Source organism: Asparagus officinalis, chromosome 5, assembly GCF_001876935.1.
Source record: "Asparagus officinalis chromosome 5, Aspof.V1, whole genome shotgun sequence".
NCBI lineage: Eukaryota > Viridiplantae > Streptophyta > Magnoliopsida > Asparagales > Asparagaceae > Asparagus > Asparagus officinalis.
Window position 1 is genome coordinate 115,482,589 of NC_033798.1, and position 11,595 is coordinate 115,494,183.

General features: G+C 33.7%; 1 protein-coding gene across 1 annotated transcript in view; it reads right to left on the reverse strand.

The window, feature by feature from the left end:
• LOC109840816 (ubiquitin carboxyl-terminal hydrolase 7-like) overlaps positions 1-11,063 on the reverse strand; it is a 22,206-nt gene extending 11,143 nt beyond the window's left edge. The window contains exons 1-6 of the mRNA XM_020409592.1: positions 10,910-11,063; positions 2,938-3,083; positions 2,801-2,836; positions 2,602-2,709; positions 1,641-1,741; positions 1,410-1,533 (exon numbers count right to left, since the gene is read on the reverse strand). Of these exons, the coding sequence (XP_020265181.1) occupies positions 1,410-1,533; positions 1,641-1,741; positions 2,602-2,709; positions 2,801-2,836; positions 2,938-3,083; positions 10,910-10,919 (525 nt within the window). The 5' untranslated portion in view covers positions 10,920-11,063. The remainder of the gene's footprint in view (positions 1-1,409; positions 1,534-1,640; positions 1,742-2,601; positions 2,710-2,800; positions 2,837-2,937; positions 3,084-10,909) is intronic.

Sequence of the window (11,595 nt, forward strand, 5' to 3'; positions counted from 1 at the left end):
CCCCCCCCCCCCCAACAAAAAAAAACATCAACGCTTTGAATTCACTGCAAGCCTAATTTCATGTTTGCAGATAGACCTCAAGTCTAAAGTTCTGACTTAGCTCAGTGATTTTTTTTTAAACTCTTTTATCCTTAGGGGGTCTATTTGTTAAAAAAAATTACCTCCTTCTCTAAGGTAAATTAGTCAAAAAGAAAACTAGCTCAGGGGATCTATCTGCAAAAATAAAACTAGGCTAGTAAGTCCAAAACAAAGATAATACAGGGGGAATATCCACAATTAACTTTGATTAGAACAAAGCAACTATATGGGAATACCATTGGGAGCCAAATAACAGTCTCATATAGAGTTGTTGAAACTTAGGGAGTCTATCAGATATATCCAACTATATAAGCCATTAAAATAAACATTAGGATATACTAATATAGGGATAAAGACTTAGTACTGCACAAACATTACTTGCCAGTTACTCAAGTCAAGCACAGATCATCATGAGACTAGCGACTTCAGTAAAGCATGTCGGAACTCTTATCATCACAGCGAGAGTTTAATATTCAATCTAACAGCATGAAAATATTGTATTCATTTAGTTATGGTTTTCATTATGGTTTGATCTCTTTTTCTGAGACAACTATCCTGTGAAATGTCAACCTCCATCCTGCTACACATAATGAGAAGAGAAGAGGTCAAACATGGTTTGATTTCTTCGTATTGCAATATGTACCTATCTGACTCTCTTCAGTTTACTGGCCCACCCATGGTCTCCATCTCGTGCACAATCATTTCAATCATAGACATCATCATATTCCTTTGAACTGCTTCTATCAAAGCTCACTCAAGCAAACCCATTTTTGCAGACCTTCGAAGATGACACCATCAGGACAACTTGATCCTCAATCCCCAGGAAGACCAAAATAGGGCTTATATATGACACCATTGACAGGTAAAGAGAAGCATGAAGCGCTTACACCTGCCAGCTCATTCAGAGAGCAAGTGATAGGTGTTGTGCTTATCAGGCAGATGATAGAACATATTTCAGCATAGTGGTATGAAGTGAAAAGAAGTAGCAGAGAAATCGACATTTATGCATAAAGATTTTTAGATTATCTTACACTAGTTAAACAAATCTATTCCTGAAATGCAGCAACACGTCAGGACCCACTAGTAATCAGCAATACATTTCATTTTAGCCGCAAAAGAGATTATAGGGCTCTTGAAAATATAAGGAAATTTAATGAAGAAAAAGAATAGGAGCACAAAATAATATGACAGCATTACTCCTGAATTCCTTCCTGAAAAAAATATCTAAACCCAGTTGTCTCATAAATACCAAACAGACAGCACAATTTTAATTCCTGCAGAAATTTCTAACATCTGCTGGAAGAAATACGAATAAGTCGAAGAGAACTAACCGCCAAAAATTGCAATGGTGCCACGGGGTTTACTTTTTGATCCAGTTGTTTAAAAAGATCACGAGTCATACAAGTCAAATAATGTGTGTACTGATCCATATCATCATTCTTTACATTTGCATAGCTGTTTGCAAGAGATAAACAAACTCAAAAATAAGTCAATAGAAACGCTAATAATCAATTAGAGAAGACATTAAGACCTTCTGATATGCCAGCAAAAGAGGAACTCACTGAAGTAATGCTGACTTCAACTCTGGGACCGAATGAAGGCATTGCAATGTGGAGTTCATATAGCAGGTGTTTCCCAAGTTGAAGAGACCAGCACTATGCCCCTAAAGAAATAAACAAAACAGTAAATGTGATATGTCAGCTGTATTTAATTTTAATAGACGGACCAGAAAGAACTTTTAACAGATGCAACCAAACAGTTCAATATACTATCATTTAACAGGTCTCAATGCGAATCAAATAATATACATCCGTCCATCTTACAGAAACCACATGTGCAGCGATTTATCCATACAAGTATATATAACAGACCAGTGACAGATAAAGTTCTCTCCAAGCTTCTCTATAATAAATACCCCCCAACAAAAAAAAACATCAACGCTTTGAATTCACTGCAAGCCTAATTTCATGTTTGCAGATAGACCTCAAGTCTAAAGTTCTGACTTAGCTCAGTGATTTTTTTTTAAACTCTTTTATCCTTAGGGGGTCTATTTCCCCCCCCCCCCCCCCCAACAAAAAAAAACATCAACGCTTTGAATTCACTGCAAGCCTAATTTCATGTTTGCAGATAGACCTCAAGTCTAAAGTTCTGACTTAGCTCAGTGATTTTTTTTTAAACTCTTTTATCCTTAGGGGGTCTATTTGTTAAAAAAAATTACCTCCTTCTCTAAGGTAAATTAGTCAAAAAGAAAACTAGCTCAGGGGATCTATCTGCAAAAATAAAACTAGGCTAGTAAGTCCAAAACAAAGATAATACAGGGGGAATATCCACAATTAACTTTGATTAGAACAAAGCAACTATATGGGAATACCATTGGGAGCCAAATAACAGTCTCATATAGAGTTGTTGAAACTTAGGGAGTCTATCAGATATATCCAACTATATAAGCCATTAAAATGATTGGATTGTCAGGAAACTAAAAGCAAAGTCATGCTAATAAACCGTAAGAATAATAAGGCTCACCACGGCAACTGCTTGCTTTTCTTCTGGGAGGTCCTCCATAAATACAGGACCTTTTTCTGGAGCTTCCACGACTTCCTCTGCAGTACCCATCATCATCAACTTTTGACCCTATCAAAACCAAATCGTCTTTACATTCAACTGGAAAATCAAATATCAGAATAGAAGATCAGAAAGTCAAAACTATACAAAATAATGTCACCTCTTTTATACCTAAGGTCGACCAGTCTGCATCATCCTGTATTAGGACAATAAACAGTTAGTAGATATATAATTGTACTTTCCACCAAATTTAAGCCATGTCAAAAGGAGATATCTGAAATAATGAGCATATCATACTTTCAACAGGCCACCCTTAAGCATGATCTTTTGCCGTTCAGGAGGTACACCAGTTAAATCATATAACTGGCACTTGAAAACAAGAGGGGGTTGACTCGTATCAATCTCAACAGCTGGAAACACTTGCTTCTGCCATTTCACACTAACTGTGAAATTGTACACACAGATCCAATAAGTCAGAAAAGATGTTAATACTATAAGCTCTGGAAGTTCAAGAATTACTTCCAAAATATAATTAATAAAGCATTCAATATTAAATGGAGAGAAAAAATAGGAGTAAGATGTTATAATCAAAAAGTCCGAAAGTAAGGAGCACAAATAGCCTAACAACTTGAAATGAAAAACCAACAATTAGTCTTTTACAATTTATGCCTAATAAATAGCGCAGTTTGCATCATCTACTGGGCGAGATCAGAAAATTTATGCAAGCTGGAGATATTTATAGCAAAATAACGTTCTGTGTTGATTTTGACAAATTACTGAAGATGAAACTTGTTGACATTCACCCTCATGCGGAGTTGCCACAATATGATGTCACGTTCCATTAAATGCAAATTTCCACCAAAGTATTTTTTTCCGTCCAATAAAATATTGGGATATAAGGTAGGTAAATTTAGGACAGAAATAAAGATGATATGTGAATATTAAACAGGAAATTGGTGGTTAGTTTAGACAGGCTACTCTATACTACTCTATTTGTACCTTGTCTGGACAAAAGGACTTGCTCTATCTTGCTTCTTCAAACTTAATACTGCAATCTATTATGTAGATCAGGAAACATTCTCTTTTAGGTTTTAAGAATCATCATAATAAGAAAACAACTTCTCAAACATGGAAAATGTTCAATTCTAGTCTTCGTCCCAAAGTAGGCAGAACCACCATCCAATGCATGCTGCTATTTCAGTTAAGACGAGAAGCGTGTTATTCATTGTTAGATATTATTGATGAATTTAAGAGAGATTATGAGATATTGTTGAGATATTGTAAGATGTGATTAGATATGATTTTATCTCATACCTATTTTGTAATATCCTCTTGATATCTATTTAAGAGAGGTTAGGATTAGATGAATAATGATATTTTGCCTTTCCTATTTTCTCTACATGGTATTAGAGCCTACTTGATCCTACTGAACTTCTCCAATCTTTTAAATCTCAAAGCCATCGAGGGGGTTTTCCATGGCCTTCATGCTCCTCTTGACGGCTTTGATGGCATTGAGGGCTTCAACAACATCAACAATAACTTCAGCATCATTGTTTTCTAGATCTTATCAAACACCCCCCAAAAAATAATCTAATTTTTTTTAAAAAAAACATCTAATATTCACGTGATGAACGGTATTGATGTTACTACTCATGTGATGAACAGTAATCAGAGTTACTATTAACTCTTTGGCATCTTTTGTAGTTATATGTAATGACAACAGTTCTCGTTCGGTGCTATTTCCACTGGCTCTCGGCCTAGGCAGATTTCTAGCGTACGCCTATGGTTTCTACTAACTGACCCGCCTAGAGTTTTACCAATTTACTCGCCTAGGATTTTCATTGGCTGATCCGCTTAGGGTTTCTTCTACTGTCTTATTTACCTAAAATTTCTACTGACTATGACTACAATATTTTGATTGCTAACATCTTTTAAGTATTTCAGACAAGATGGCATTAAGCTCTTGCAACTAGCTATGTTGTTCCCATTAGTAACAAGTTAGGCATATATAGTATATATAGTCCAGCTTGAAGGGGAATGTTAGATATTTATGATAATTTGATATTAGTAGATTTAGTAAATATTATGAGACATTGTTGAGATATTGTGAGTTGTGATTAGAAATGATTTTGACTTATATCTATTTTGTAATATCCTCCTAATCTCTATTTTAAAATTAAGAGAGGTTAGGGTTAGGTGACTAATGATCTTTTGTCTTTTCTATTTTTTCTACATTCTTGAAAATTTATAAGATCTCTATTAGATTAATATTATCCATGCAAAATTCAACCCCCTGTGGCTAATCACCTGAACCGAAATCTTGCATATCAGAGATGAAGACTAAATAACAATTGCTACAATGAATTTTTAGCTAGCCTTTGAGATCTATAGGAAAGGATATTCCACAAACAACCACTTTGTAAGCGGGTTTTGACATGTCCAGATCATGATAAATGGTTGAGGATGATCCCAATGATCCAAACCAAACGTGCAAGTAACCAATAGCTTGCTGACCCATATGTGTTCAATTTTGATGGTCAAAGGTAGAAACTAACCATTGTTTCATTTCCAATTCTATCAACCTTAAATGATGCCCATTTAGATGGTCCAATTAGAATTACAATTTGGTTATCCCGTTACTGGATTTGGTTGGGAATGACTTGTTCTAAATCCTTCTAATTTAAATATAAATTAATTAACAGTAGTTTTCTAACATGTTTTACATTTTGTAGCCGTTTCAGGGATATTACGAGCCTCGTCATAAGATTTGACATGGATATCAAGTTTGGAACTATTTATATTTATTCACATCAGTGTTTTCAAAAGCGCGTGCCTCATGCGCCTTACAATACGGGGCGGTGGCGAAGCGCCCCACATCTGATGCAACATCTTTTGCGCCTCGCGTACATCCGTACTTTGTGTAGGATGCATGTAGTACATTTTCTCATATAGTTTTGTTTGTTAACATTTCAATCGAGTCTTTATACTTGATATTCCATATCCCAAAAAGCAAAATAAATTCATTGGGCCTTTTTAATAACCTTCAATTGAGGACCATTACTAATCCTTTATTTGGATATTAGTCTTGATTTAACATTTGATTTGAAAATTTATAAAATTTGCTACTATGTTGGGTGTTAGCATTAGAAATTAAGACAATATATTGTGATTTTGTAGTAAGATATTATTTATCATGATATTTTTCATGTAAATTCTAAAAACATGATTGTGATTTTGTAGTAAGATATTATTTATCATGATATTTTTCATGTAAATTCTAAAAACATGTTCTTTCGCGCTTGATTACATATGATATTTTTCATGTAAATTCTAAAAACATGTTCTTTCGCGCTTGATTACATATATTGAAATATTATGTGCGGTGTGCGCCTCACATCACTCGGGCACGCGCATCGCGTTGCGCCTTGCGCATGTACGCGTAAAGATGCTTTGTGCCCCGCATTGTGACTCGCGTATTGACAACACTGATTCACATTCTTTTGGTGTTCCTTTGGTGTTCTCGGTCATGACTCATGAGGGTACTAGGAGACTAGTTTACATATCTATACTATTACATAAAAAAACTTTGTTCATGCTACAATAAATTTATCCTCTAATTCTCATCCAACTCACTTCTATCATTTTCCTCTATTCTCTACTCACATTTTTGTCCTTTTCTCTATTCCCTCTTGCTCACATAACCAAATATAAAAGAGTACTTTTTGCAAAGAAGCCCTCCTCTAGAATTGCAATTTCGCTTTAAGCTTGTGGGATGATTTTCTGGAATGTATCTCACTATGCTTTAAAAGGGTAGAGATGACTAAGTTTAAAAAATGTTATATGAGACCTAGATTAAATAATTTGATATTAGATCCCCAAGTTTAATATCACCAATTTAGAACATAAAATTTTCAAATATTATTGCAAACTAGACATTTTTGTTAGAATTTACATCCTTAAATCAATTAAATTATTTTTCTACTAAATTCCAACTTGAGAGAAAAAGGACATACAAGAAAAAAGTAACCAGTTAAGTCTTTAATCTCTGTAGACATAGTCATGCATATTCCCTTAACTTATTTTTATAAAAAACCTGATAAATTTTAATTTGAAAAAAAAGAGAAATTTTTAATTAGGTTTTTTGTGAATCATATTATTTGCATTGTTATTATTATTTTCCTTGCACGTGCATAGATGCTAGTTCAATATAACTTTTTTTACTACTAGTGATCCTTCCAACTCCAACTCGTCCTACAAAAAATAAACTGAAAAAGAACAAATCATGCACCCAAGCATTAAGAAAGAGAAAAAATATCCAGAAACACACCTTCTCCATGGGCTCCATGGGAAGACCTTGTAGTTAGGGCATGTCTAGTTGGTCAAAAAATAGAACAAAAACCCATAAAGAAGACCTTGGAGCTAGCGCTTATCTGGTTGCTCAAAAAAATAGAAGAAGAACCCCACAAAGAAAACTGATATTGCAGGAAACCCCAAAAAATAGTCATTGCCTTAAAATTCATGTATTTGGATCGCAAAAGAAAAGATGAAATATTTGAAGGAAACGTGTGCCAACTCGTCCCAAGCGAAAAACGTTTTTACTCTTTTAAAGCACCGATTTCGGCTGAAAACATCATTTATCCGCTTAAAATTTTTCTTCTTCCTTTTGGGTTTCTGGCTTCGAAGGGGGAAAATGGTAGGGTTTACTCTCACCACAGCCTTCCCTCCATTTTCTCCGGCCTCCATAGTGAAAAATCCCTACAAAAACTATAGGGGAAATGATGTTTTCGAGTCAAAATGACTTCAATCTTGATTGATGTTGTTGTGGTTGTTAGGAGGCTTTGTAATTGGATGGTATGGGTGCTTCGATCTTGTTGTATAGCTAAAAAATTGTTGCTTTGCTTCTGACCTTTTCTGAAACCCTTAATTCAAAAGCTCCTTCAACAATTCGATCTTGCTCAAAGGTAATGCTAAGCCCCTACTACCAATTTTTTTCTTTGCGAAAATGCTTTTTAATGATGCTCAATTTCATGGCTAACTACATGTTGTATATTACATCCAATTTCATGTTTTCTTTTGTTCTTTGGCTCACTACGTGTCATGTAATGCATCTAATTTCATGATCTCATGAGTTAGGTAGTTGTTTTGCAAGATTTTTTGGCTCACTACACGTCAAATATGTTACAAGATTTTTTTTAAATAATGCAAGCTGTTATTTTGACTTTATATGTGCATGTTTCTTTGCATGTTTATAAAAATAATTAAATAAAATAAAAAATGATGATATTTAATTTTAGACGTTAAAGATGAATGTGCTTTGGAATTGTGATTAAAAATTTTAATTTGCATGTAATAGGGGTTGAATTGGCTTGTGAAAATTTGAAGATAGAATATAATTGAGTTGTATATAGATGTGTCGAATCTACGAAATCCTTGTTAGTAATATACGTTAAGATACTAAATGGTGACTTTCATCATATCATGATAAGTTTTAAGTTGCAGTTCATGCCCTTTCTTGTAGGTATAGGAATTTATCATTTCTCTACATTATGACAAGGTTCCCTGATTTGTGCAGAAATTTCAGAGCAACTTTTTGAGACTTAAATTGATTTGGGTAGTGTTTTAGATGATTTAAGTTTTTGGTACTAGGTTGTACGTTTTAGATGAAGTGGATGTAAATGAGGAATAAATCTTGTTAGCTGTAGATGCTAGTTAAGTTGTATGTGTTGTAACAGTTATTTGCACATGAATTTGTTCTATTCCTAATGCCTAATTAAAGCTATTTTGGTTATTGGTTATATATGGTAGCCATGCGATTTGGTATAATTCTATCCCTTGAGCATTAGGTTCCCTTGAGCATCAACTTTCATTAATTTTAGGGTACTGTATCAAGTTCCTTCCAGCACCATGTTTCATTAATTTTAGTTTTTTGAGATGAATTTGGTTCAAGCTATTTCAGGGTATGCATTTTTATTTTGTTCTTATCAATTTTCTTCTTTTCAAGCATGATTTTCAGCTAGTTTTAGCATTAGAGTTGGCATCTAATGCGAGTGCTTATGATGGTTTATATGTTTGCATCATATTTAAGAATTTGGGTTTATAAAGTTGACATTGGATTTTGGTTTTAATGTTGGCATCAATTCTTAGTTGGTTTCAAGTTTAAGCTTGTGATTTTCAACCAGATTTCATGTTCTTCATACATGCTCTTTTGTGAATAGTCTCTTGTTGGATCAAAAATTATTTGGCTTTGCTTTTAGTGTTCTCTTGTGGGAACTGATTGCGATGTGCAGTTTTCTTATTTATTTTATTAGCAGGAAATGTAGTTCAATTACTTCAGTATCTTGTTAGTCATCTTATTGGTTTTGTTTGAATGATGAATTTAAATGATATGGGTTTGGTTGGAACCACGAATTTTACCATTTTTGCTAAAATCGAGATGCTTCAGAATCCCAGTGTCAAATAACCATTTCAATGGGAAGTTATCTCTTGAAGTTGGGCTCATAGGTTCGCTGTAATTTCTCTCTCAAGTAATTCATTTGATGGGTCGATACCTTATGAGTTGACAAAGATGGCAAATTTCGTATTGGTTTTTGGTTATATAAGAACATCTTTATCACTTCTTGTTATTGGTGTTAGCTGTTATCATTTTAGGAGATCGCTAATTTCATTCTTTTCCATTGCTTTTATGAATTTGTTAACAGAGTTGTTATCATTATTTGATATTAGTTGGTTGAAATGGTTGTTATGATACTGGTTATATGAGATAGTGCTATGATGATGGTCTTTTTTTTTGTATGCAACTAAAGTTTATGCTAGAAATCTATTAGCAAGATAACACATACAGCCAACATTGCTACTATAGATTTCATGGTGAGGCATACTATGAATATGTTGACCAAAACTGAGCATAAAAGAATATTTTTTCTCTATGTTCAGGGTTAATATTATGTCCTCAAATTTAAATTTTTAGATGTTCTAATATTTCTCCCTCAAATATTCATATTTTGAAATTAGTCCCTCAAATCTTTAAATATTTTGTAAATTACTACCAAAAATCTTTAAACATTTTTTTCAAATTAGTCCCTCACATCTCCAAACATTTTTGTGTGATTGTATGTCCACCCTTGAATTTATTTTGGCAACAATTTTGTCCTATACGGTTGGTAAGCACACACCATGGTGACCACAATCATAGTTTCTTCTTTTTTTTAGTTTGAACCAAACACTAGATAATGAGGGAATCTATTCACACATTAATTATTTCCTTCTATTTTCAATTTGAACCAAACTAAGGAAAATGGTGGAAATTACTTATACCCAATGTTTTCTAGCAAAACAAATACAATAAACACTTTTTCATGAAAGTGAAGAAACACCAAAATTTTTCTTATAATTATGGAGAACAACCAAACAAGCTCTTACTGTTAGGTCGATTTCCCATTTTTGTCATCTTTAGAAAGGAACTTTCCTCTTTTTGTTGCCAACCAAACAGCAAAAAAGTAAACCTCTTTTATGGGGCTGATGTGGCATTTCTTGGAAATGCCTTTTCTGAAGTTGCCATGCGAGCAAAACAACGACAAAGTTATGTTGTTTCTATCAACAACCAGGAAAGTATTAAAACTGGTCTACTTTCGGGATAAACTGATATTTCAAAGGATCATAAAAGGGCACGGATGTATCTCATATTAAGCAAATAAACAAACCCAAGTGAACTAAAACTTTATCTCCAATGCAGACATGCACAATCCAAGCACAGATGAATAATATAAAGAGTGTTTCATTTTTCTAATACGTTAGAGTCAGGCAAGGTATTGTAAGGCCAACGCACAGTTCCAAGGAGCAATGCCAAGATCGTGGTCCTTTGAAATGTAGTTACAAAGGCTCTATTTTCGTCCACGTAAGCTGGTACTCAGTGTTGTGACCATAAAAGAACAATGAAAAAGGACTTTCAAACAATTAAAGAGATAAAAGGCATATTTCCCCTATAACCTTGAATCCCATTAATCAACTAGGGTTTCATAATTCATTCAAATCACCATTTCATCGTAACCACCACAAAGCTACAGCAAATTATAAGAAAAATCAACATAATTCAATCAAACCCCAAAAAACCCTAGATATTACGAACGCGAACATCAATCACAAAGTACAGCGACAAATCGATAGATTAACAAAACAAAATCCCTAAAAATCTGCACTCTAATCGATGAGATGAACGAACGGATCGTAATTCAAAAACTAGGGCATAAATTAAAGGGAGCAGGATTCATACCAGTAGGCATCTTTGACGAGGGCGGAAGCGAGCGAGATATTGATTGCTTGAAGAAGAGGGAAGAAGATTCTATCGGCTCTTTTGCGACTTCAGGAAATGAAAAACCTCGGGTTCGGGTACAAATAGATCGAGTCGGCGTGAAAATGAACAGGGAAGCTTTCTTTTAGGGTTTCTTGGGCCTAAAATATTATGGGCCTTTTCTCTTTTACTACTATGGGCTGAAAAGACTAAATTAGGCTGAGCCCAAACATATTTGACAATCTACTTATTTTAACTTTTAACTTATAAGTAAGTTTTTACTTACAACAATTGAATATCATATTGGGTAAAGCTTTATCTATTTACTTTTTTTTTTAAGTTATAAGTAGGGGAAAATTGTAAGTTGAGATCTTCCAACTTATTTTCTGGAGACTTATAAGTATATTTATTTATTCTTCATATTATAAGACTATTTTGCCCTAAAAATGAGTAAAAATAAGTAATGCATAAGATTTCTCAAAATAAGGATTAGCCGAACATGCCCTTAGCTCTACTGATTTTTAATTACCAAAATTTCACAAAAGTTTGCAAAATTGTGAAAAAGAAATTTTAGAGATTCTCTACATTCTTAGTTGATTATAAAGAACTTTTATAACTTATCAATGAAATCTATTCACTCTCCGAATGCAAGAATAGTATTATTTACA